Below are 27,225 nucleotides of genomic sequence, written 5' to 3'. Positions count from 1 at the left end.
ACAGTGCTTTATTGTTTATACATTTTCTCATTTAATCCTTGCAGCAACCCTGAGGTAGGTATTATTATCCCCACTTTACAGATGAGTAAACCAATGTCCCTAGGTTAGATGGCATGTCAAAGATCATACACTTATTAGTGGCAATACCACTGGTAACTCCAAACCCAAGGGGACTCCAGTAGTTCACAGGCTGCTGCCAAGGAAAGTAGAGCAGAAAACTGGCAAGGGCTGAATTGTTCACTGGAGCTTCGGGGAATCCCTCACCAGGGATGAATGAGGCACATACATAGGCCAAGACCGGGACTGAGCAGGAGAAGCCTAGAGCACGCAGGAGTTGTGAAGCAGGAAGAGGTCTGGGCGTTTGGTCAGAGTTGACAGTCTCTTCAAATATGCACAGAATCCAGCTTCCGTGGACAGGATAAACAGGCTTCCATCAGCTACAAGTCCAGGGACTGGCCACAGGCAGCAGGGCAAGGCTAGGAGAGGCTGCCACAGAGTGGCACCATCTTGGCTTGGCCCAAGAGTGGTCATCTCAGGCAGTGGTCCTTTAACTTTGTTAAGGCCTTAAGAATCTGATGAAAGCCATAAAACCTCCCCCAGAAAAATAGAGACACGCAAGTACAGACAACATTTAGCATACAATTTCAGGGAGTCCACAGGCCCCAGGTGAGTGACTCCTGCTTTTGGGCAATGGTATCACCTGAGTAAAGTCACTGATGCAAACCTATCTTTAAGCTGTTTACACTTCCTGTGACTGTTCCCCCTTTTGTCATCCCTAATATTTAGAATACTGTGAAGTTTATTTTTAATGGGAGCCAAGGAAAGGGGCTTCAACCTGCACCGCAGCCAGGGAAAGAGCAGCTGTGGCGTGGCAGTGGTGGCAGCCAGAAGGTAAAAACAAAGAAAAGGATGGGGTCACATGTACCACTGCCCTTCCCACCTAGAAGGTCACTTTGAGAGCTTTTCTCTACCCAACTTTACAGAAGGGTGTAGGGAAGTGGGGAGAAGGGCAGTGTTTTGTTTCCTTTGGGGAAGGAAATCCATTTCCTCCCTGGCTACAGGGTATAAAGTTCTGCAGGCAATGCCCCATTCCAACCTTCCCTCCTCTACCCTCACCCCCCAAACACCTAAGCACTGGCCCAGTCATTCATGCACATGTGGTCAGGTCTCCTATGAACACCAATATATTTACACCTGCTCTTTCATGGAAGAAGGGAAACTGGGATGGGGAATCTCAGGGCAGAGGTATCATGGTGAAGCATGGGGATCATGCATTCCCCACAGAAAGTCACTAAACTGGAGGATCAGCACAACCACCCTGAGGACTCAACGCACATTAGCCCCTACCCACCTCTATGGCTCTTCTTTCTGGCTGGGCCCAACCAGAGCAGTCATTGCTCTGAGCCCCACTCCCAAACTTAATGGGCCCAAGATAGGAGGCCAGGGTTGGAGGGTCACAAGGGCTCAGAGGTGGGGAGGAAAGCCAGATTCCCTGCAGAGAGCAGTTCTGATTTCTCATGGGAATCACACATCAGGCAAAAACCCTGCCCCAAGTCCATCAAGGCCTGGAGAGGGCAGACACTGAAATCCAGGTGATCACCCAGACTCAAAGAACACTGGGAGGCCAGGATGGTCTTCCAGGTACAGTGACCTGGTCTCAGTGGTCATTTTGTTTCAGTGGTCACTCATGCACTAGTGGTCACCTACCCGGCTCTAGATGGATGTCTCATCACATGTGGCTAGAGGAGCCCCAGTTAGTCGAATGTGGGCTGGGCTCGGGCAAGGATCAAGCAGGAAGGGTGGAGGGAAGCCACCAAAACCACTGCTCCTTTTGGCCAGGGCCAGGGGCAACCGTTCATCTTCAGGAGAAGGGGAGGGAGGGTCTTGACTGTAGCTTGTGGTCCCAGATGGCGGGGCCCCAAGGTCCAAGCCCACCTTGTCTCTAGCCAGAAGTTCCCTCTGTCGCCGTCGCTGCTGATGCCGGCCAATCAGGAGGAGAGTAAGGGATGCTGCAAGAACCCCCAGGAAGAAGCCAACCAGCCCAGCCCCCACTGTGTGGGCCTGGCTTGCAGGAGCTTGCTGGCTGCCCCATACCAAACTGTAAGCAGCAACCACACGGGCTGCCCCACCCTCCTGACATTCACAGGCATAAGCACCCATGGCCCCTGGGGTCACCACCACCTCTAGTCCATCCCGCCGGGGGGTGAGTGCAGTCACTCCACTGGGCTGGTGCCACACACAGGATGCCCATGCTGAGCTGGGGGAACATGGCAAGACCACATGTGCAGCTGTAGCCACAGGAACTTCAAACACTACTGGGTGTTCTGCAGAAAGACAGCATAGGCACAAAGGTGATAAAGCTATAGTCTGGGGGTGTAGGGGAGAGAAATGTGGGGTGATATCAGACATGAGATGGTGCCATGGGGACAAAATTGAAAAGGGGATTCCCAAAGAGGGTAAGGCCCTGGGACACTGGTTGCCATGTCTTCCAGGATCCAAATATTAAAGTAGGTATAAAATGGACAACCTTTAACTCCTTTTTAGCCACTCCACCCACATTTCCATAAACCATACAGACCTCCAGGCTCTTTGGGACACAAAGAAGAGACATCTGCCGACTCTATGTCTTGGACCAGCCTACAAAGAAGAGAATACTTGGTAAATACATTATCAGCATTCTCTTCTACCCTCCTAGGTACCATGGAAAATTTACTAACTGATAACATTTCTATCATCAAATAAATCACCCCTAGAATTAATTACTATTCTCCTTATCACCAAAAATTTCCACAATACCTCATATTCCTCATGATATCTGCCATATCAAATTCTACACATATTTCTGGCAGCCTATGGTCTGCTGGAAAAATGTTTGGTGGGTGAGCTTTAAAAGAAATGGGAACCTTTGATCCCCAAGACAATACCAACAACAAAAACGCCAAGCACAGTGGTGTATATTTTTAATCTCAGTGATTCTGGAGGCTGCAGTAGGAGTATCTCAAGTTCAAAACTAGTGTCAGCAATTTAGTGAGATCGTGTCTTAAAATAAAAAATAAAAAGGGCTGGGGATATAACTCAGTGGTACAGCACCTCTGGGTTCAACTTCCAGTACTGCAAAAAGAAAAAAGAAACAGAAATCTTCTAAGAAATGAACCTGGTTGTCCACAATCACATAATTTTTCAGGGGATATATATGTATGTATGTATGTATGTATATATATATATATGTGTGTGTGTGTGTGTGTGTGTGTGTGTATATATATACATATACACACACATACACACATATGTGTATGTGTATGTATGTATGTATATATATGTGTACACATACACACATATATATAAATATATATATATATATACACACATATATATGAACTACAGTTGTTTCTTCTTTTTCTGTTTAGAAAAACAGCAAATTCTTTTCTGTAAATACTAATCAAAATTCTGTAAGGGTGAGGAGACTTTTCATTTCATAAAAGTGGCTTGTCTATGGAGGAACTCACTCTCATCAACAACTGTTAATATATATTGGCCTCTAATGTTTCAAACAACACAATCTGGTATTTCCAAAATGTGGGCAGACGGTAATGGCAAGATGAACCACTCACTGCTGAGCTCTATGGCATCACTTTTGAGGTAGGGAGGCCAATGATACCTCTACTAGGGCTGTCAGTGAAGGTTAGGTAAAAAGTCTGAACGCCTGAAAGCCTTGACCAGAGGCAGACTCCATTTGAAAGTGTGAACTCCTTCAATATAAATTAAGGTTCCTGAAATGATCTCCAAGAGTGGTATGAATGAATGAAAGTTTCCAGGGTAAAACAAGCCTGGCTGTTGAGTCTAGCTGTGAGTGAGAAATATGGGAAGATTGTATGTACAGCTGTAGCTACAGGAACTTCACAGTCTGTTTTTCTCTCCACTGTGAACTGAGGTTAGAGGGCAGAATATTCAGAAGTACCAACTGAGCACACTGACATATACACACACCCCGTGCTCCTCCCCTGACACCCTCCAAACTCACACATATCCTAAGGTAAACTTTCAGGCTCAAGTACAAAGGACACGTAAGGACATTGAAATTCTTATTGTAATAAATATTACAATAAGGGAAAGAATAAAGCATTTGCTTTTGCCCTAGAGATGTAAAGTTTTCCCAAATGAAACTAAAAGACCAGGTCAAAGTTCTTAATCAAAAATGTAGGAATCAGGCTACAATTGTGGCTCAGTGGTGGAGTGCTTGCCTAGCACATATGAGGTACTGAGTTCAATTCTCAGCACCACATATAAATAAATGAATAAAATAAGGTCCACCAACAACTGAAAATATATATATAAATAATTTTTTTTAAATGTAGGCATGCTAGCACATGCCTATAATCTCAGCAACTCAGGAGGCTGAGGCAGGAGGATCACAAGTTTGAGACCAGTCTCAGCAACTTAGCAAGGCCCTAAGCAACTTAATGAGACCCTATCTCAAAATAAAAAATAAAAATGGGCTTGGGTTGTGGCTCAGTGTTTAAACACCCCTAGGTTCAATCCATGATACAAAGAAAAAAAAATGCAAAGCTGGCCAATCCTGCCCTCCTCGAGTTACTTTATATCCTTGGAAAAATGTCAGGTCTGATTAAGAGATGGTACAAGATTTTACATTTATAATTCAAAATGAATATTGGAAAAACAAAATTAAATTTTATGACTACTCTGATTTTATGTCAGTTATCATTGTAAACGTTTCATGCTCTTTTGACATTTGTAAATTATCTGTTTGATTTTAAAGGATTTGTAACACTGTGGTTCTATAGTACATCAGGGTTCTATAATATGCTGGGTTCTACCACAGCACATATGTGAGGTTCTGTAGTACATAAAGAGACTGTAAATTAACTGAGCTTCAAACAGGGAAATCTCAAGGTTAGAAAAACATGCTTTCCAAACAACTGACCAAAAATACCCCATTGAAATCTCAAAGATTAAAAGATACTTAAAAAACATATAAACCAACATCAACTTTGACAGATATTATTTGAACCCCAACTTAGATTATTTTTTAAGTGTATACAGCTGGGGAAATTAGAATATTGACTAGATATTTAATGACATTAAGAAATTAAATTTTTGGAGCTGAGTATGGTGGCGCACACCTATAATCCCAGGGGCTGGGAAGGCTGAGGCAGGAGGATCTCAAATTCAAAGCCAGCCTCAGCAAAAGTGAGTTGCTAAGCAACTCAGTGAGACCCTGTCTCTAAATAAAATACAAAATAAGGCTAGGGATGTGGCTTGGTGGTCAAGTGCCCTTGAGTTCAATTCCCAGTACCTCCCCCCAAAAATAAATTAAATCTTTGGTATGATAATGATAATATTATCCATTACATAATATAATGATTATCTTTTATCTTTTAAAAAGAACCTTTCTAGGGCTGGGGTTGTGGCTCAGTGGTAGACCACATGCCTAGCATGTGTGAGGTGCTGTGTTTGATTCTCAGCACCAAATATAAATAAATAAAATGAAGGTCTATCAACAACTAAAACAATTTTTTTTAAAAAAAGAGACTTTCTAAGTTAGAGATACATGAAGAAAGATTTATAGATGAAGTCAAGATGTCTAAAGGTTTGCTACAAAACATTTGGGAGAGAGTGAGGGTGTTGATAAAGCAAGATTGGCAAGGAGGAGATGGTTTTAAAGCTGAAGGATAGATACATGGACATTTATTATATCAGTCTCTACTTTTGAATATGCTTGAAATTTCCAACGGTAAAATGTTTTTAAAGAGAGACCTTATCTGGTAGAGATCTATGTTGAAATATTAGGATGAACACAATGTCAGGGATTTGCTTCCGCAATGTGATGTGTGTTTTTAAGTTAATTGCTGAATGGCAAGTGGGTGGCAGGAGCACAACATGAGCAAGAGAAGATCAATCAGGAGGTTATTAGAGCAGTCCAGTAAAGAAGTAAGGAGCTTGCACTAGGGAGGTTGCAGCAGAGATGAAGGGAAGAGGGTAGACCTAGAATCAGTACAAATTGCAATATAATGCAGGTGAGGTCTGGCTTGAACACCTGGGAGGAAGGGGGTTAGTTTATCAAAGTAAGAACCAGAGGAAGAGCATGTGAGGGAAAGAGGAAAACAAGTGTGCAATCTTAGACGTGCTAAGCGTGAGTTGCTCATGAAGAATCCAAGGGGAACATCAGGTAGATAGTTGGATAGGGAGTGCTGTAGCTCAGCTAGAGACACATCTGTGGTCATCATTAGCACTCAGATGGCATTGAAATCACCTAGAGAGAGTGTAGAAGTATAAAGAGAGGGGACCCAGGACTCAGCCCTGAGGAATATCCATACTCAGCAGTTAGATGAGAAAGGAATCAATAGGGTGACAAGAGAACAGAGAGCCACAGAAGGCAAAAGAAAAGAGTATTTCAAGGAAGGAAGGAGTGATAGACTGTGAAAACACTTCTGAGAGCTCCTGTAAGATGAAAACTGAAAAGCGTCTACCAGAGATGGATTCAGTCCCACTGTCTGACATGGAGTGTCATTGACTGTCACTGACTAACATGGACTCAGTGCCACTATCAGCACAGGCCTAGCCCACAGACAAAGACATCTGTGAGACAGCACCAGATGGACAGACAGATGAGTCAGTATGGACTGATAGAGGGACACGCAAGTGATACAGACACTAACAGAAGAGAAAAACACAGAAAGGGTGGCATTAGCAGACTAAAAGAAACAGACACATGGATTGGACAGAATTCTGGGACAAAAGACAAAAGAGACCAGTCTTGCTACACTCACCCTCGGTGCTCCCCAGCATGGACCACACATGCATCTAGCCGGAAGCTCCAGGCACAGACAGGGTCCTGGGCCAGGATGCACTCTGAGCAGCTCTGGAGACGGTCACAATTGGTTGTGTTCACTTGTGTCACCTCAGTACTGGAGCCAATCAGGAGCCAACCCTACAGAAGGGGAAATGCTGGATCTCCCAGACCTCAGTGTTATATAACTGGCTCTAAATTCAGATGTCTCTCCACCAGATTCCCCCAAATCTACAACTCACGTGGTACAGTTTCATGCTCTCAACTGGCTGAGGCTCTGAGAACAAGGCCAGATCTTCAAGGACACTGAGCTGGGCTCCAATACGCACTGCTCGGTGGAGGTGTCCGTCCTCTGGGAGGCAGCAAGGATCAAGAATAACAGCATAACTGTCTCTGTGTGTGGGGTTCTGATGCCGGTATGTATTAGGGGACCCTCTCTGTGATGACAGTATGCACTATGTGGGCAACATGCTTGACTAGTCATTAAATGTACCTGTCCCCAGGTAGAGCACATCATATTCTTTCCCTGAGAGGCTGGCCACCCTGTGGGCCACGACTCTGAGATAGGCTGTATCCGTAGTGACCAGCAGGGGGTGAACGTCAGCTGGAGACACTGGTCTGTCCATGAGTGGGTGGTCTCGGATGAAGGTGAGCACACGGTCAGGCAAGGAGAGTGATGAGTCAAACTGCTGGAACTTCATGTTGTTGGTGATGCACTAGAGGAAACACAGGGCTTAGAGTGCCTCTTGCTCTTTAATTCAGGCCTGTGATGAAGACCTGCCCCCTCCCCCTCACCTCTCCAGGTCTGGGCTGGGGCACATCATTGTCCATGACAGGCTGTCCCCTACTGCAGTCATGCTTTAGCTCTCTGAAGGGGCCATCGAGCACTGTCCGAATATCTTGTGGTTGGAAGGCACAGACAGCAGAGATTGCAGCCCCTTCCCTGAAAGAATCACAGGTTGGAACCAGATATCTGGGGAGAGCTGAGGGACAGTAACTCATCCCTTGTCGAAAGAGAGGACGTCCCCTCTGAGAAATACACTGGGAGCCACACAGCCAGGGGAGGGAGAGTCCACCCCTCTGAAGGGGACAGCACTGACACTGCACCAACTCCATGAATCTCCCACCCTGTAACTCCTCCACACCAGAAGCACTTACCACTGGAAGGAAAAGATGCCATAAAAGATAGGGGTCCCTGCTCTAGGCTCAGGTCGAAGCACAGCCATGTCCTGCAAGACACTGGAGGCCCGGCCATGCTCTGGCCCTGGACACAGTAGGTCAGCTTTCAGAAATGTTGTCCACCTCTGCTGGAGGGTCTTCCGGCCCCCAAGGTCTCCCTGGGGTGACAAGCACATGGGAAATTCTCTTTAGAAGACTAATACTCAGCAAGGAGTGTGCAGACCAATACAAGTTTCCTCCCTGACTTCAGGGTAACCGTGGACAAATGCACAAAAATGCCAGGACAAACAGAGACAGAGGAACTGTGAGGACAATGTGATACAAAGGTGGATGAGGTCACAATTACAATGACAGTGACTAAGTCAACTGTGTACTTATAAAGTACAGTAGTATAATGTATTAGCTTGTTTAGCCTTCAGATTAACCCTACAGGTCAACACTATTATTAACCTCACTCTGCAGATGAGTTTCAAAGGTGATAAAGATCCTACCCAGGGTCACTGAGGCAGTAAGTGGTGAACCCATGCCTTTAACCTCCACACATCCACCTCCTGGGGGAAGTGTGCCACAAGGGTAGTTGTTGGGGTAAGAGATACTGGAGACCCTCCCCCATACTCCTCAAGCTCCCAGGAAAGAAATCAAGGCAGAGAAAAAAATGAAACAGAGGAGAGATGCAAAGGCCCAGAGAGAAAAAAACAGGAAGAAGAGAGGAGGAGACACCAGACAGACAGCTGGGATGGAGGTCTCACCGCACACACACGGGCCACCCGTGGGACCTTAATGCGCTCGTATGAGTCAAATGCTCGGGTAGTCTCAGTAAAGAAGAAGTAGATCTCTTCATCGCCATCTTCATTCCCCCACTCGGCTGGGCTCAAGGCCACGGCTGCGACAAAGGCTGGGGCTGGAGAGACCAGTGGCCTCAGATCCCCACAAACACAGATGGGACTACCCAATCTCCACCCAGTCTGTGCCCCAGGGGACTCCTCTCCCTCTCCCCACCGTTAAGCCAGGATGGCAAGGTCTCTGTGCGAATCCAGTCCTCAGCACGACCCACAGCCCGGGAGATAATCGGCTCTGTCCCCAAGTAGTTTTTCACAGTGGCGGCATAGAGGACCCCCCCTGCAGGACGAGAGGGAGGAGATAGGGTGTCAAAGACCTGCTGAAGGAAGTAAAAGTGGTCATAGGTAGAGCAGGGAATAAAGCAGGGCAGCAACTTTCAGAACTGAGTGAGCGTCCACTAAGTGCCAGACACCACTAAGCACATCACAGGAATCCCCTGATTTACTGTAAATGTAGAAATAAACCACTACAGGCAGCAAGGAAACCAGTGTTAAGGGAAAATTGCTGGAGTGTCCATTGGTGTGAAGGGAGAATGAAGGCCTTTCTTGTGGAAATCAGGTTTGATTGCAGGGGGTTGTGCTGTTACAATATGCTAACTAACTACTGTGAGTCTCCAGGAGGGGCTCTGGCTTGGTAGCACATTTCCAGCTTAATTCAGTTCTCCACCATGGTCAAGTCTAAGGGAACTAGTATTCTTTCTGAACATCAGTGGGTACTGCCCTAGATCAAATCACAAATCTAGGTTATACTAGAATGCTAGGGAACTTGATCAAAATATAGATCCCTGGGCCCAGCATTCTCATTCAAAGTTGGAGGGCGGTGTGCAACACACCAACCTGCATTTCAAAAACAAGCAATTATTTGATGCAAATGATTCAGTCCTCCTTTGAGAAACACCAGCCCAGGAAATGAAGGGAGGTTTCACAGACAGCTGGGGAAGCAACAGAGGAATGGGGTCCTTCCTCCTGTACAGAGGAGGTGCAGACGCACCCCACAAATAGTAGGTCTCTGCCACTCTGCGACAGGAAAGAGGTGCAGCTCTGTGGGCTGAATGGGAAAGAATTATAGCCAGCTTGAGTAACACTGCCAAGGCTCAGACACAAGTAGAAAGAAACTGAATCAGGGCAGCAGCAGGTCAAGGACACCTGCCTAGACACAGACACCAGGAGGCTTGAACTAATAGATGGGCAGGAAGGACCCAGCTACATCTCCGTAAGGGAGTAGCATCTCTAAAGAATTTTGCCAGATAGAAAGAGGACTTTGCAAGCAGCAAAGAGGAGAATGAAGAGTAGAGCCATGTTTGGGGATGTGCAACACTGGTGGCTAAAGCCCAGAGGGAGTTGCCATGCAGGACAAGTAAGCAGAGATAAAGCTGGAGGGGTGGAGATGGACACCCAATTGTGAAGAATCTCCTCTGCCATGGGCTTTACCCTACGGGGAGGAGCAAAACTGCAGAGACTGTTTTTTTAGGAAGAGAGTGACATAATCATTTTTAAGAATATAATGCTAGTTAAAGGACCTTCACGCAGTCCAGAAAGAGTGGAAAGCCAGGGCTGGGGAGATAGCTCAGTTGGTAGAGTGCTTGCCTTGCAAGCACAAGGCCCTGCGTTCAATCCCCAGCACTGGAAAAAAAAAAAAAAAAAATGTGGAAAGCCAGAACTAAGGCAAGGCAGAGAAAACAAAGGGGAGGGATTCAGAAGATAGGTCTGGGGTAGAATCCATTAACAAGATTTGAAAATCAATTGAATAAGAAATATAAGAGAATGGAGTAATAACATTTCTTAAAGTTTCTAGCTTATAAGATGGATGATAGCAGGTGTTATTATTAACCAAGCCAGGAAATGACAGCAGAAGGCCCACGGTAGGGGAAGGTAGAGAAGACGTGAGTTCAGCTGTTGGACAGACTAAGGTGTAAGTGGCTTCAGGACATGGGTCAGAGATTGCAGAAGGCAATTAATAAGAAGGATCTGGGAAACAGGGCCAGAGTTAGCAACTAGGGAGTATCATACATCCTGCTTAAGTCATAGCATGAATGACACGAAGATAAAAGCCAGGAAGAAAGGTACAGCAAGGTCATGAGACTGAAGAAGCAAGAGAGACTGATGTGTATGAAGGTACCACACAATGAATCCCACCATGAGTATGTGGGTGTGGGTGTGTGTATTAGTATAATGCACTGATTAAAACAATAAAAATAACAGAAAGGATGTCTGTAGAGTAGGATAAGCAGATCAGGGAGACGAGAGAGAGGAAGAAAAGGGAAGGTCCTATGAATGAGACTGATCAGATTATGTTACGTGCACATACGAATGTGGCATAATGAATCCTACTATTATGTATAATTGTAATGTACCAATAAGTTTTTAATTTAAAAAAAGAGGCAGTGTGTGCAGAGGCTGTGTGCTGGAAGCTGGTGCACAAAAATCTTAACAAGGACCATGGAGGCTTGAGCTCACTGGCTTCCAGGAGCAGAAGAGAGCAGGGACACATGGCAGAAAGCAAAATCATCATGGAGTCACAGATGCTCCAGAGCAGCTGTGTGCCACAGGCACTGGTAAGATAACCAGTCTTGAAAAATATACTCTAGAACAAAAAAGGGTCAGGAAACTTCTGAGGGCAGAAGTGAAGGTTGAAAAGAGTGGGGGAGAGTTGGGAAGGGGAGATTGTTCCATCATCTGAAAGTGCAAAAAGAATTCAAGTGTTTTGGGACCAGAAAGACTTAGCTTGGAACCCTGAATACATACTTGTAGTATATGATCTTGGGCAAACGAGCTTCCCTAAACCTCAGGTTCCTCAAATTTATAATAGGAATAAAAGCAAGTGCTAAGGATTAGATGAGATAATAAATAGCCTAGTAAGGCCATGGTATATGGCAGTCATTCAGTACATGTTAGTTACATCTCCTTATGAAACCTCAAAGGGCCATATGCTTGACTTGCTACCAGAAGAAGAGTGGGAGCTATAAAATGACATCCCATTCCCTTCCAGATAATTTCTGTAAATAAAAACCAAATATTGGTCATAGGTCCTGGCAGCAAATAGAGCAGCAAATAAATCAATCCTCTGTACTTTCAAGGAGGGAAAAAATGGATACAGAAGAGCTCAGATTAAAACTTTTCTCTAAAAGTCAGATGTGGTAGAACACACCTGCAATCCCAGCAATTCTGAAGGCCGAAGCAGGAGGATCACAAGTTAGGGGTCAGTCTCAGCCTCAGCAACTTAGTAACACCCTAACTTAGCAATAACCCATCTCAAAATAAAAAATAAAAAGGGATGGGGATGTGGCTCAGTGGTAAAATGCCCTTTGATTAAATCTTCTGTATCAAAACCAAAAATTTTTTAAGAGTATGATATACAAAATACTCAAAAGCCAAACTCTCATCAAAACTGTGTTGTGGATACTCTGAGAATGAAAGGAGATGATCTACAGGAGACAGTTATAAATATTTAGGGAACATGAGGTAGAATGTAAGTTTGGGGAGAAACAATCATTATTCTAGAAACAGTAAAGGACCACAGGAAACCATGCAAAGATCCAGCAGTGGATGGAGGTAAAGAGTCCCAAAATTTAAAGAAATCAATGGAGGAACCAGCAACGGTGGAACCTAGGAATGTAGAAGAGAACACAGTCACTCGGGGTGGAATAGCAGAGGGTCACAGACACTCAGGCACAGGAGAAGGGATCAGACAAATTTAGGAGGAAATAGCAGGGCTCCAGATGCTCCAGAAATACCAGGGGGCTTGTCACAGTCCTTCACACTCACTAACTCAGAGAAGAGTGTTATCAACTACAGGTGTAAGCAGATACCACAGTCCTGAGAACATGAGTCCAGAGGAGGACACAGGACACTGCAGGGCCAAAATTCTCCAAGAAAAACTCAATTCCAATGCAATGGAATTGCAATGTTCATATAATAAAGCATCCTTTAATGTACAATTTTTTAGCAAATTATTGCTGAATGGATCAAGTCAGTAAACATTAAAGTACATGTCTAGCTATTGGTAAAAGATGATGGGCAAAAGAGAGTGATGTCCACATTTGAGTTCAGTGAAAAAGCATGTTAGGAAAAGAAAAACACTACCGAGGATAATTCAGTCCTATTTTTATTCATTTAATTATTTTGGTACTAGGGATTGAATTCAGGGAGCTTTAACACTGAGCCACATCCCTAACCCTTTTTAATTTTATATTGAGACAGAGTCTTGTTAAATTGCTTAGGACCTCACTAAATTGCTAAGGCTGGCCTTGAACTTGCAATCCTTCCTTAGTCTCCCAAGTTGCTGGGGTTACAGGTGTGCACCACCATGCCCAGCTAATTCAGCCCTATTTCCATTTTTTAAAATATGAATATATGTCTGTGAGCATAAGAAAGATTGTTGAAGGAGCAATAACTCTACAGTGTTAATGATGCTTTATTTCTAACCAATGGAATTGGAAGTGATTTTTATTTTCTTTTTACTTTTTTTGTATTCATCAAATGCTTTTCGTAGTTAGCATCTTCTACTTTTATAACCCCCAAATTAAGATAGTTTCATTTTAGAAATGCAAAAGAAATTAAAATCCCAAAATATGAAGAATCACAGTCAAAGAAATCACAATTATGTGTGAAAACAGATCCTGACTTGCCCAGATGCGAAGCCTGGAAACAGGCCTCCTGAGTGTGTTAGTAACCCCAAACTGAAAGGCCAGGGGTGTGTCATGGCAGTGAATATTCTACTACATAACAGGGGTTTCAATTTCCATTCTGATGTCAAAATGCTCACTTTTAAAGGAGATTAACAATAGGAATTATTTGTTCATTGGTTTTTAAAAGATTTTAAACATGCCCTGGCCTTGCTTTTTCCACTTCCTTTTCTTCTTATGGTCAGATGCTTTTCAGAATATTTATCTCCTACTCTAATATTCTCCATTTCCTTATCTAAGGATTGGGGCTCCTCGTTTTAGATACCCTCTTATTTTTTTCTAACAGTCTCTTTGTAGGACATAATTAGATATTTGGAGATACAGTGTTTACTCTTCTTTTCCCTCTATTGGCTATGCTGAATTTCTATTAACTGTCTAGTTTCAGTGTATGAATGCCAGTCTTGGGGCAGACACACATGGATTTAAGAGGTAGGCTTAGCCCCAAAACACTGGTAGCAGCCAGTGCATCTGGAACATTTGCAGCACTCCTTGGCAGATGCATTATCACAAGATGCAATGAGACTGAAAGCAGTGGATAAAAATCACAGGATGAGTTTCCAAAGAGAAAAGCAAAAGCTTCTGCTCATCGTGATGAAAGCCCGATTTGTTCCCTTTGGTAGTGGAAGACCAAAGATGAAAGACTGCTAACCTGGCTGAGTGCCCGGCACTCAGAGGAGGGAATGCAGGCAGAAGAGCAGGTTTGGAGAAGGTGAGTGAAAACGACAGTCTGAGTTTGGAGCATGATGATATTGAGATTCCTGTGGGACATCCAAGCAGAGACATCTGAAAGGCAGCTGGATGTGTGCTCTATATTTTCAGGACCTGGGAAACAGGTACAGTCTTTACAGGTATCTGAATGCAGTGGGGAAAAAAGCCATAGGGCTGGCTAACAGCACAACTACTTAGAGAAGAGGAGAAGCTCTTGGATGGAAGCCTAAGGAACCCCAATATTTAAAGAATGAGCAGAAGATAAAGAACCCACCAAGGAGACTAAAATGGACTCACCAATGATTTTAGGCTAATGTGAATGTTATTGTTAAAATATTCATTTTATAAATTTGAACCTCTCTAGTAGAAATATCAATTAAAATATACATTAAATTGGACTTTGGAGGAGGGCACTGTTTCTTTGTCTGTTCATTAACTATATTAATTGGGACTGACAAGGGTGTGATAAAACAGGCCCTCTCATCACTGCTGGTGGGACTGAGAATAATTTATCCAAATCTATTGAGCACCATAAAAAATCTTTACACCCCTTGACCTAGCAATTCCATTTTTTGGGTTGACTCATATGCAATTAATTAGATTCATATAAAGAATTTATGTAAAAACTTGTATGAAAAGATGTCCATTGTAGTTTTTTATTTTCTTTTTTGAACTGAACCCGGGGCACTCTACAATGAGGTGCATCCTCTTGCCTCAGCCTCCCAAGTACCGAAGATTACAGGCATTCACTAACTTACCTGACTTGTGACACTATTTATAAATGCAATAACTGATTTTTAAACTTGAATGTATACTTGCATGGAAATAATTAAACTATCCACATTAATATAAGTATATGCAATTACTAAAAATCATGTTTTGAATAATAATATAACTTCTATGAGAAAATGCTCAACATTAACAATACCAAATGAAATATACATGATAATTCTGTTTTATTTATAAATACCCACATACACATAGACAGTTAAAGAAATCCTCATTATACTCCAAAATAGTAAAAGTGATTACCTTGTGATGAAAGAACTACAAATAAGTTTCACTTTCTTCTTTATACATTTCTGTATTTCTACAATGCACATTGTAATTTTTATAATTTAAAATGAATACTTCTGTTATTATATTGTAACAATATTTTAATTACTAAAAGTTCTTTTTATTTTGAAATATCTTTAATATGTCTAAGGATATTGTCATAGATTTTTAACTGGGAAATTTGGTTCTAGTCCTTACATACTGTTTGCACAAGTTTCTATGGCACCATTTTATTTAAAAACAGAAGGGCACAATGGATCAATACTAAAAGCCCCAAGTGAATACTGGCACTTAAGTAAACCAAGAAAAATTTTAAATGACATCCCTGTAAAGTTAGAACTGCAGATGAAAATTTATAATACTGGTATTGACTGTGATTTGCATCTGAGGCAACTAGAGACACAAAGTTCCTATGTTAACTGGAGATGGCAGTTCTAAACTACAAAGTGAATTCTGATACCTCTGTCAATTTTCAGCTAAAAAACAACCCTGAATTTTTTCCCTTTTTTTTTTTCCTTCCTTTGGGCAACACTGAATGTTATCATCTAAAAAAAATAAATAATTTTAAACCTTGAAAGTTCTCTTTCCACTCTGTCACACAATGACTTATTTACAAAATTGGTCTTCTTAAGCCACATGCTAATACAAATTTACTTGCTGCTGAAAAGAAAATTATTCATAGAGGTTTGCACATGCTTAAAGATCATTGCTTGAAACAAAGTATGTTAACTGATTACTTTAGATTAATGCAATTACAAAGTCATTTATGTTAATTAACAATTTTGCAGAATCAAGAGACATTTACAATGACTAAAACTCAGAAATCTTTCTTAATTATACCAATGGCTGGCTCAGAGTTTTGCCAAAGGTGTTGACAAAAAGCCAAGAAAAATATTGACTAAACTGTTTTATTCAAACAAGTATGAGCATAAACAAGGTCTCATCAATTTTAATAGTAAATGATGATAATCATGATAACTCAAATGTTGGTACACTTTATGCTCACTTTCAAAAGTTTTTATTCTGAAAAGGAAAGTCATTAACTGAATGACTAAAGAATGATTTCATCTGTACAGCTTTTAATACATTTCCTAAAAATGAAATCATACATAAGAAAAAAACTTTATCATTAGATCATGTGTCCTAACTTTTATTTTACATAAATACTGTTCAAAACTACTGGTAAAAATAATTTCATGATGAAGTTGACAGCAGGTCAGTGAAAAAAGAAAAAATAAATAAGATAAATAATGCTAAGTAACTGATTAACTAGATAGGAAAAAATTAATTTAGATGCCCATCTCATGCCCTTCATCAAAATAAGTTCCAAATATAGTAAAGAGTTAAATTTGGGGGAAAACTTTTTAGTGAGAAAAATTTTTATCTGCTCTCTAAATGAAGAAGGACTGAGCCAGGTGTGGAGGCACATGCCTGTAATCCCAGCAACTCAGGAAACTAAGGAAGGAGGATCACAAGTTCAAGGCCAGCCTCAGCAACTAAACAAGGCCTTAAGAAATTTAGCGAGACCCTGTCTCAAAATAAAAAATAAAGAGGGATGGGGATGTAATTCAATAGTAAAGCACCCCTTACTTTAATCTCCCATAGTAGGAAAAAAAAAAAAAAAAAAGAACTGAGTTTAAAAGCATATAATCACAAAAAGATGTGTAGAACACTAATATTCTGTTAACTGGCCTAAGAACATGAACAGATAGATGATTTGCCAAAAATAAATTTTTAAAAAGTCCTAAAACACAAAGAAGTCCAACTTCACTAATGTTCAAAGAAATGTCAATTAAAACAAGGTGCCATTTTCAACTCAAATTCATTTTTTTAAAATAGTAACAATACATTGTGGTGAAATTTATGTGACAGAACAAAACACTCTCCAACACTGCTGGCTTAGAGTGTAAATTGGTTCACCGTTTCTAAAAACTCAATTAGCAACAGATAATGAGCCATAAAATGTTCACACCCTTTGCTGTAGTAATCCATTTCTAGACATCTTAAGGAAATGATCTAAAATGAGGACCAAAAGTGTGTACAAAAATGTTTACTACAGCAATATAGATAATAGTAAAATCTTCAAAGTAATATAAATAAAACAACTTATAAACAATTTGAAGTTGTTTAATTTATGGTATGCTCAGTGAATGAGTAATAATGTCATTAAAAAGACTTTCTATAAAGAATTTTTATATTATGTAGAAATTCCTATGGTATAAATTTATACAATAAAATTCAAAATTATATCCATGGGGTAAAACACATAAAGATAATATAAAATTTCCATGAAACTATTTGTTTTATACAATCATAAGAAAACAGTTGCCTTTTCCCTGAATTTGGAAGGTGGATGTGAGATGGTCTGACCTCAAATACAGTCATGTGAGACAAAAACAATTTGTTCTCTGGCTACCAAAGAATTAGATAGTCATTTTCCAGAAAAGGTTTGGGCATGATCTGTGATGGAATCATTCCATACTTGAGCAACTCTAGATGTCTTGTTCAAAGAAAACAGTCACAGGAATTTATTTCACAGTCATTATTGATTCCTCCAAACAACAAAGCACTAGACAGCAAAATGTAAGCATGTAAGTATATATGGGTGTGCACACACACTTAAAAGGCTAGAAACAAATATCCTAAAATATTAGAAGTGGTTTTCTAAGTAGAGATATTCTAGAACTGCATTAATATGGTAGCCAGTGGGGCACATGGGGCCATTTACATTAAATTAAATAAAACTTAAAATTCTTTCCTTCAGTCACACTATTCACATATCAAGGGCTCAATAGCCACAACAGCAAGTGGTAACCAGATTGGACAGTGCAGATCTAGACTATTTTCATCATCATATAAAGATTCTTAGATTTATTTTCTTCTTTATGCTTTTTCTAAATTCATTACAATATGCATTGTAGTATGTTCCTCTTATAAACAGAAAAATAAATACTATGAGAGAAGAAAATGACGTTAACAGAGGAAACACTCACACTACAGATGCAGAGGAAATATTCTCTGGAGAGAACTTTGGGGAAATAACAACCTGTGGGTAAAAGCAGGTGGTCACAGGCACTCAGGGAAGAACAGGAAAGGCTAAAAAGAGACATGAGAATAATAGACATTCCAAGGAAAGAAAGGACACAGAAATTCCAACAGCAGGGGTGGGGAAGGAGGCAATCAGAGCAAGAAATCACAGGTTCTTGTCTCTCCCCACTCACCAGCCATTACAGCTGCTGACCGCTGAGCTGGCTCAAAAGGACATTTCCCCCGGCCACTCTCAAGTCTTTCAACCTGCTGGAAACTGGACACGTCCTACAGACCAGAAGGGGGCAGTTGGTTTAGGGATCATGGGGAAGGTTCATGGTGAGAAGTACAAAGATGGTCAGATGAAAGAAAAGCCAATTCCCCTTCACCACCCATTCCCTCTACAATCATCCCCACACTGTCACCTATTCCTGATTCCCTGCCCCGCCTCTTCATTTACCATCTCTGCTATCCCTTTCTCACCCATTTATTCCTCTTTTCTCAATTCCCCTAGTGCCCACTACCCATATGCCCTAATGAAGGCCTACCTGGGATGGTTCTAAAAAAAAACACAACAAGGCTGGATATGGGTCTTTCCTCTGAAATGCTGCTGAGCTGTAGAGTTTGCAACTGGTTAGAGAATATGCTACAGGACAAAGAGGACCAGAGAAGAAAGCAGGTCTCTTGGGGGCTTGAGCCCTTAGGAAAGATAAAGAAAAGTTCAGACTGACGGGACAAACTGAAGCCCAGGGCCTAGAAAGAAAAGGACCATCTTCCCTCTACTACCTCAAAAATGAAAGGCAGTGCCAGTGTCATACATCTAGGAGGAGAAGGGAATCTGTAAAGTCAGTGAAGAGTGACATGAAGCTCAGATGAGAATTCGAGGATTTGAAAGGCAGTACCTTCCTCTATGGACTGACCTGGGTAGGAGGTGAGAGGCCTAAGAATTCTACCAGGGCCAGCCAGAAGTTAATTAGTCTAGCATCCAGCACAAGAAAGTCTTCAAAACAAGATCGAACAATGGAAATCATGGATGATTTCAACCTAGGACTGAGAGGGAAGTCAACTGTGGCTGACTGAAAATCAAAGTTACAGCACAAAAATGCCAGACATGCTCTCTGTAGCCCACAAACTGGTGGGGTTTACTTACTGGGATGGTATAGCAGCACAGAGTTAAAAGAGTAACACAGACATATATCCCCTGAGCTTAGCATACTACTTGTCCATTCAGATTCCTCATCTCTTTTCTGTAGATGCTAACAATTTTTATTTAATCAAGATACCCTTGAAGAAGGGCTGTTAAAATGAGTTGTGGTCTGAGGTCCCCAAAAGTAGGAGATATTGGGTCAAAAGAGCCTACTGGATTGAAGACCTCACAGAAGCCCAAGTGCTCCACTTGTATGGCAGTGGGAACATCCTCCCCTGAAGATAAAGATGATGGTTTGGTGATTATCAAGGTGTTCAGGCACTCTGGAAATGTAGTAAATACTTGCTGCATGCAGCTGCCTTCTTCCCTCTCACCTGAATGATGGCAATGCCCTCCTTTCTGCCTGGCTCCATCCCCAATTTATCTATGTATCCACCCCAGATTAATCTTCCAAAGTATCAGTCACTGACTGGATAAATTTTGGAGGAAAGGAAGACAAAAAGACTCACCATTGCCCAAAGTACAAATTCTAGTCCAACCTACTTATTTTCCATTGCTTCTCAAAATTATCTTTGTTTTATCCAAACCCAAATCACCTATTATACTAGAAAACAAATTGTGTTTTCTCATCTCTATGCCTAAAACTTCTCCCTTACATTTTACTAATGACTAAAATGATGAGTCTTTTCTCAGTCCTCATTCTCTTCCGTCTTCACGTACCATTTGTTACTTTTGATTCATTCTCCTTCTCAAAATATTCTATTCCTTGGCTCTTGAAACTCTACCATAGTCCTTTTTCCATCTAATTGTCACTTCTCTAGCTCCTTCTTTTGAGCCCCTACATTTGTATCCCAAGAATCTATCCATAATCCTTTTCACATCTGTCAAAGGTCTCATTTATTTTTGTATTTCCAGTCTTTCTATGCAAATCATTCCTCAAACTTTCCAAGACTGATGTCTTCCAAACTCTCCTAGTTCATGTTTTTATTTGGCTGCTGGACTTTCTCACAGGGATAGCTTATCAACCCTTTACAACTCAATGTGTCAAAACTAGCCCCCTCATGGCATCATGTCATCTAGTCTTCTAGTTTTTGAGAAAGTGAGCCTCCTATTAATTAGACACATTGTGATTATTGTGTGGTTCAAATGATCTTCAATTGGGGTCTGAAAGGAGCAAGAGCTTTCTAATATATTTTCTGCAGAATATAGAGAATATAGACCATATAGAACATATAGATTATGTGTTGAGATTCTTCATTGCATCATCATCATGTCAGTCAACACAGACTCTCACAATCAGTTATGATGGAAGCAAGTCCCTCAAACTGTAAGCCATGGCTGGTCAGGCAGGTTCTCACTAAAGCACTGAAGTTAGAACCAGTCCTTTGGCCTTGGTCAAGATGGAGAGAAGGCATATAAAGGACCTCTCCCAGACCAGATGGTAAAGAAAAAAGATGAGAAAGATTACTCCTGATACATCGAACATATCAAATTACACAAGAAATTGAAGCCAGGTAAGGTCTTTGGTGCTTGGCCTGGACTAGTAGGACACAATAGTAGAGCAGAACCAGACAAACCTAGGTTTCAATTTTGGTTCTGCCTGTGCTAGCTATATAATCTTAGACATGATACTTAAATTGCTCTGAACTTCAGTTTCCTTACTTACAAAATGGAAGCAAATAACAACTAAATATCATGATGTGGTGACAAAATTAAACAAGAATATAAAGTTAACTAGTGCCAAGCCTACATAGATACTGGACTCAGTGGTCATCATTGTTATCATTGTTGTTAGAAGTCTAAAATTTTTCTCTGTTAACTGCTTAAGTTCCTTCAACAAATCAAATTAAAATATGTTCCCTCTACCATCTGATAAGCTGACACTAAAAAACAGTACTCCATAGATGGAGTTGATAGATACAGCACTTAAACTTCCTTTTTTTAAGAACCTTCATTTCTCCATGATCAACTCTGAGTAAGTTGTCCTGTCTAGCCAAAGCTCTCAGAAAGTTATACATAGTTTCAATGCCATCTATCTAGGACATGAGCCATTCAGCACTAAGCATAAAGTCAGAACTTGATCCAGGAAAGTAGGGTTGCTGGGTGGCAAGATAAGGCAGGTCAAGGCTGAAGAGAATGTTCGAAAAGTCTACAAAGCAGGCACAGGGTGTGGCTTGAAGCTAATATCTTTCTCCTATAAATGAATTTTGATCAAAGAATGGCCACTCATTTCATGAGCCTACTTGATAAGAGGGTACAGAGAAAGAGCAGACTAGTGAGAGTGCAGAATACAGAACCTTGGTTTCACTCTTCATTGCTCATATCCCTCAAGAATGACCAGGGATCCAAGTCACACCAATCCTAACAGATATGTCCAGAACATTCTAGATATCTTATCTATAGGGTCCCAATTCAAGTTAGCCTGGGAGGCTAACTTGGTAAAATTATACTGTCTAGAAACTGTGGCTCTGATATTCATACCCATGGAATCCCTAAGCAGACTAGAAAAGAATAAATACAGCAATGTCAGTACCACTACTACTTCACAAGCTTGAGGGGAACTGAAAGGAAAGTAGAGCCTCAACATTACCTAATGGGATATAGAGATTTTCAACACTACCCTGAAATGAGAAACCTTCCCAGGATGAGCGAACTATCCAGACCTTTGTAAAGAACCCATCACCTGCCTTATGGAAAGGACTCAACTGAAGTCCAACTAACCCCAAGGGTAACCAATGGAACTAGAACAATGAAGCATATGCAATTATAGCATCCTAAGCCCAAGATATGAGGCTGGTCTATAATAAAGAGGCATTTGGAGATCCACACTGACTTGATCCAGGTGGATTACTGGATCACAGCAAACTACAGAACGGTGCAGTTGAGATCTACAGTTAAGGAGCAGAATCAAGAAAGGAAGTTTTGTACTACACAGAATACAAAAGACGTGAGGTTTTTGACTCACCCCAAGGTCTAGGCACAAATGTGTGCTGCTAAATGACCAGTTCTGACAATGTTTAACTGAAAGTTAAAAAAAGCTGAAAGTTCAAAACTAATCACCATCCCAGGAACTCACAGGGCCACGTCTAGACTAGATGTCATTATAGGTACACGTGTCCCAAATCTGCCTGGGATTGAGGGTGGTGAAGCCCAGGTTTTCAGAAGCAATGAACAGAATCTAGAAGGAAATGTAGTTGACAGAGCATCCACCTGAAGGCCATAATATTGGGCCACCAGGTATCACATTAGTGGGCAGTGACATCAGAAGGAATGAGAGTAGAGAGTCATAGCCCACACAGAATATGGTTGACAGTGGAGGGAAGGAAAGTGAGCAAGAAACAATCACATGCTATAGAAGGAAGAAGGAGGTCTGGGTTACGTTAATTAAGAAACAGGCCCAAGCTGCCTGGCCAAAGTATTCGTAGGGCATGGAAACCTAAGTTCCTGCTTTCTAAAGTCTCTCTTGGATCTGTCCTCTTCCCAGCCCACAAGGCTCCCCTAACTTCCTTTACCATTTCACTGGATCTCATACCTCCCCCTCTGAAGAGGACTTCCCTGTCTCCCTCCTCCTTCTACCCTCCCTCAGTAGCTGACACAGGCTCCACCCTTTGAGGACACTCCTTACCCCAATGCTTATCATGCACAGTGTTTGTCTTAACCATGCCCCACTTGGTCACTCACAGAAAACCCTTCCCATCCTCCCACCCACCACCCCCAAATAACTCATACTGGTACAGGTTCCCTCTCCCCTCCTCCCACCCGTCACTCACAATAACCCCGCACTTCGGATCAAAAGCGAAGGTGCCACAAGTGAGGAGATGAGAGGCATTGACAATGGCGAGAATCTGGACAAAATTGTGACATTCGTCCTGGGGGTTAGAGATGGTTAGAATCAGAAGCAGCAGGTACAAGGAAGGGTAAGGTAGGATCAAGACAGTTAGATGCAGTTCTAGGATCAGGGATGATGGGTGATGGTATTGTAATCCCTGCCTGGGATGGGAGCACTCCAGAGGACTGACACCAAGTCAGGGCTGGGCCAAGGTCTCAATGGACTGTCAGGACAGAGTCTGGATTTAGTTACACCTACCTCTTTCTTGCCTTTCTTCCTACAGTTATGTCTGTGAGCCTCAGGCACCATCCAGTCAATCTGAGAAAGGAGTAGTGACCATTTTCCCTAGGTCCCCCACCCCAAACTCCCTTAAGATCAGGAGAGATGAGACAATTCAACAACCTCCATCAATTTGGGAACTTCTGACATCCCCCGAGAGCACTGCTTTTCAACTTATTAATGGGAGGTCCTCACCCATTAGTAAGTAATAAAATCAATTGTGAAATCACAACCAATATTGTTTTTAATGAAACAGAATCTATCTATAGAAGAGCCAATATAGAAGAGCCAATACTGTTTCAAGGAACATTTCTTTCAGTACATACTTGTGTACCAGTAATAACATAGTAGTAATGGGTAATCAAAAAAATTTGAAAGCTGTCTCCCTGGAGTATTAAAATTCTAATGATCTCTCTGTCCATTATCTCCTAAAACCCAGTCACTGTGGCCTCCTCTCCATCATACTGAACCTCTCCCATAGCCTCCTCAGACATCATGACCCCACCCTCATCACTTGGCTAAGATAGTGGACAATCTCTCCCTTCTACAATCACCACTTTTACATCTTGAGGTATTACAAAACTCCCCCACATTCCATTAAATTAGGATCTAACCACATGCTATAGGATCTGGGGTCCTCCCCACTATCATCACTCACCCTGCGGGATCTTTCCCCTGAGAAAGGCAGGGATAAAGCGAAGATGGTGTCCCGAGCGCCAACATAAAGTGTGTGGGAAGCAGGATCCACAAGCAGAACAGAGTAATTGTATATGTGGGGAACAGCAAACCGGGTGAGATAGGAGTCAGCCTCTGCAGGAAGGGAGGGGGAGAGGGAAGAATGATATCAGCCATTGCTTCATAAGGGTTGGGTCTACTACAGCAAAGCCAAAAGGCCAATTTTTGTTTTTCCCCCAAATGCTATTTATTTGGCAGCCATCGGGGTAAAAACCGAGCCTTGACAGGTCAATCATCTACGCTTCCCCATGACAATTGATGAAGTCAGAATATTTAGCATGCAATCCAGTCAAGTATGCTTTTTCCATAAAAATAAAATTCTTTATTAAGATAAACAGCATAAATATTAAGTCTGTTATTTCTATTCATATCAGTGTGATACCTAATTTGAAAATACCTAAGAAGGTATAAGTTCTAAATTGTAGAGTTTTATTTTTAATCCTGCTTAATAGTAACTCCTTTTTACTTAGAAATGTTTCCCTCTTTTACCAACACATTAGGAGTCTATCTCCTTTCTCAGCCACCTTTCTTGACCTTCCCCAACCCCATTCCACTCAAATAGGTACAGTGTATAGCGGACAAAGTGTATGTTTCAGAAATGGACCAATCTGGATTTAAATGTGGCTCTTCCACTTACCAGCTATGTGATTCTGAATAAGTTATTTGCCTTCTCTGAGCATCATTTTCCTCATCTGTAAACACTACCATCCAGGATTGTTGGGAGAATTATGTGAGATAAACATATGTGGAAGCACCTGACATATACTACACATTTCACAAACAGTCCCTTTCTTTCTCAGGGATGCATTCTGCATTCTAAACCCCCATCAGCATTTGAAACTCTTATCTATTTAAAAAATAACTTCCAATGAATTTACCTTCTTAGCTTAATCTCTAACAGTGAGGACCCTAACCCTACACCAGTACAGTTCTTCTCTTTGGCTTCACCTGCTCAGGTGTTCTCAAGATGGTTAACTAGCGATCAACCCATTCATTCCTAGATATGCTGATGTAAGCCTCACCAATCCACCCTTCCAGAGGGGTACTTGGGTACTTGTATCAATGCTTTATTCTTCCTGCTTTCTCATGCTTACCCAACCTCCTTTGTTTTCCCTGCTCTGCTTCACCTTGCCTTCTAGACTTCACAGAATTTCTAGACATCGACTCAGCCTCACAACTTCAACTTACTTTGTAGTATTGCTCCAGCACAAACTGAAATCCCAGGCTCTGACCACAACTTTGCCTCTGAGATTGGAGCATCCCTATATGTTTCTGACCTGAGTTTAGGCTTAAATTACTATTACCCAACTGTGAGCTTTTGCCAACAGACTCTACTCTTTGTTTCACTGGTTCTGTCTGCCACCCTACTCACTAAGAAGAAAACAAAAGTCCATGCCACAATCACACCCACCTCAACAGAATCTCTAAAATGTGAATGATCACTATTAACCTTGTGGTATCCCCTGGCTTCTTTCACATCTTTTCCAAGGACATGGTCCACTCCTTCTTTTTTCTTTCTGAAGACTTTCAAAATCATTTAAGCAGAACTTTAAGACAACTGATAGAATGGTTTGCCAACACCCAAGGCAGGGAATGGGCAGAGGAAGCAGAGAAAGTTCAGGAAGTTACTGGGTTAAGGTGAATCTGATTCATGGGAGTGTGGAAGCTGGTGTCAGAGATGTGAAGGGATTAAGTTTGGAAGACAGAGGTTGTGAGCTGGGTAAGAGTCTTGATAGCAGAGGGGGTGTTGAAGTGATCATAGGGAAGTGAAGTTCAGAAGATGTAAATGCTGAGCTGGGGAACCAGGCGGATGGTTTATTAGAAAGAAAGGTCTGGGAATAGAATGGGCTTCAAACTGGAGTGTTGGACACAGGTATATATGTACGGGGACTAGGGAAATACGGGAGAAGGAACTTCTAAATGGACAACCCCTGCCAAATCCCAACCCTTCCCTGGGCCTCAGTGTCCGCCTCTGCACGGTAAGGGATTGATCTCTCTAGCGGTTCTAGAAATAAGGACCTGAGGGAGGAACCTGGGCATGTCGTGGAAGCCGAGGCGCGAGGCCAGGGCTAGAGATGGGGTGAAATAGCAGAGTGCCGCCGTCTTGTCTGGGTCCCTGAGGGGTGTGGGCGCTGCGGGCGCGGTGCAAGGCGTTGAGGTGGCCCTGGTGCGGCTCTCTGGGATAGAGAGCGGGTAGGTGTGAGCACCTGCGGGCGAGGGCTGCGCGCGGCGTGAAGGGCTGAGGACTAGGGCGTCCGCACCTTACCAGAGATGGGAAGCGAGGTCCTGGGCACAGAGCGTGATACTCGGCCAGACACCGCGCCGCTCAGCACCGCCAGCAGGAACAGAGGGAAGGGTAAGGCCCGAGGCGGCCCGGGGCCCGGGCGGGGCCGCGGGGCAGAGGCCAGCATCTTTGGCTCCGCCTGGCTGCAGGGTGGGGCGCGTCCAGCCGCCTCGGCTCTGGGCCCCTGGTCTCGGCCCCACTCGGGTCCTCTCGGCCTGGCTCGGCCTGAGGCGCGAGACGAAACACAGCCCGGCTCCGCCCACCAAAAAGAGGCCAATGTCTGGCTTTTCTTTTCTCCAGCCAATCGGAATTGAATGGAGGCGGGGCTGAGGAAGAAAGGCTCATCCCTGGCAGAGGTGGAGCCATACTCAGGTGTAGGTGGGAGTTCTACCTCTGAAGCGGGCTGGAAGTGTCACTCCAGGACCTCCAGTAGCGATTTTGCTCCTGTCACTCCAAAAACCCAAATGTCCATAACTATACTAGTAGGGAAAATACATGGGTAAATGGATACGCCCATCAAATTTCTCAAAATTATTATTTTGTGCTAGGCACGACGTAAAACACAATCACCAGACACGGTGACACGAAAAAACACTAAAAATCACAGTCCTTACCTTTAGCTAGCTCATGGTGTAATGGGGCTCCAAAA

General features: G+C 42.4%; 1 protein-coding gene across 5 annotated transcripts; it reads right to left on the bottom strand.

Annotated features, from left to right (window-relative positions):
* Sema4f (ssemaphorin 4F) lies at positions 1-26,780 on the bottom strand. Of its 5 annotated transcripts, none has more exons than XM_047522610.1 (14): positions 26,559-26,780; positions 24,216-24,367; positions 23,537-23,596; positions 23,220-23,318; positions 18,497-18,590; positions 8,987-9,106; positions 8,737-8,888; positions 7,967-8,145; positions 7,604-7,751; positions 7,302-7,524; positions 7,051-7,160; positions 6,789-6,949; positions 2,579-2,637; positions 1-2,324 (listed from the first exon to the last, which is right to left on the bottom strand). In XM_047522610.1, exons 1-14 carry the CDS (start codon positions 26,701-26,703, stop codon positions 1,714-1,716), a joined length of 2,313 nt encoding a protein of 770 aa, XP_047378566.1. In that variant the 5' UTR covers positions 26,704-26,780; the 3' UTR covers positions 1-1,713. The 5 variants fall into 5 exon arrangements, with proteins under 5 accessions (XP_047378566.1, XP_047378569.1, XP_047378567.1 ...); XM_047522613.1 differs by having other exon boundaries at positions 26,554-26,689; XM_047522611.1 differs by lacking the exon at positions 23,220-23,318.
* Between the last annotated feature and the right edge of the window lie 445 nt (positions 26,781-27,225).

The sequence above is a fragment of the Sciurus carolinensis genome, chromosome 13, assembly GCF_902686445.1.
Source record: "Sciurus carolinensis chromosome 13, mSciCar1.2, whole genome shotgun sequence".
Lineage (NCBI taxonomy): Eukaryota > Metazoa > Chordata > Mammalia > Rodentia > Sciuridae > Sciurus > Sciurus carolinensis.
The sequence above is the reverse complement of the archived record's forward strand: the minus strand, read 5'-3'. Positions and strand labels throughout refer to the sequence as shown.

Bases quoted from the DNA above. Each gene is read 5' to 3' on its own strand.
- Sema4f (XM_047522610.1), bottom strand. From the start codon at position 26,703: ATGCTGGCCTCTGCCCCGCGGCCCCGCCCGGGCCCCGGGCCGCCTCGG. The intron at 18,591-23,219 runs GTGAGTGACGGG...TCTGGTCTGTAG, and splicing joins ATCCGAAGTGCGGGGTTATT to GACGTGTCCAGTTTCCAGCA. The intron at 6,950-7,050 runs GTGAGTTGTAGA...CCCCTTCTGTAG, and splicing joins AGAGCATGAAACTGTACCAC to GGTTGGCTCCTGATTGGCTC.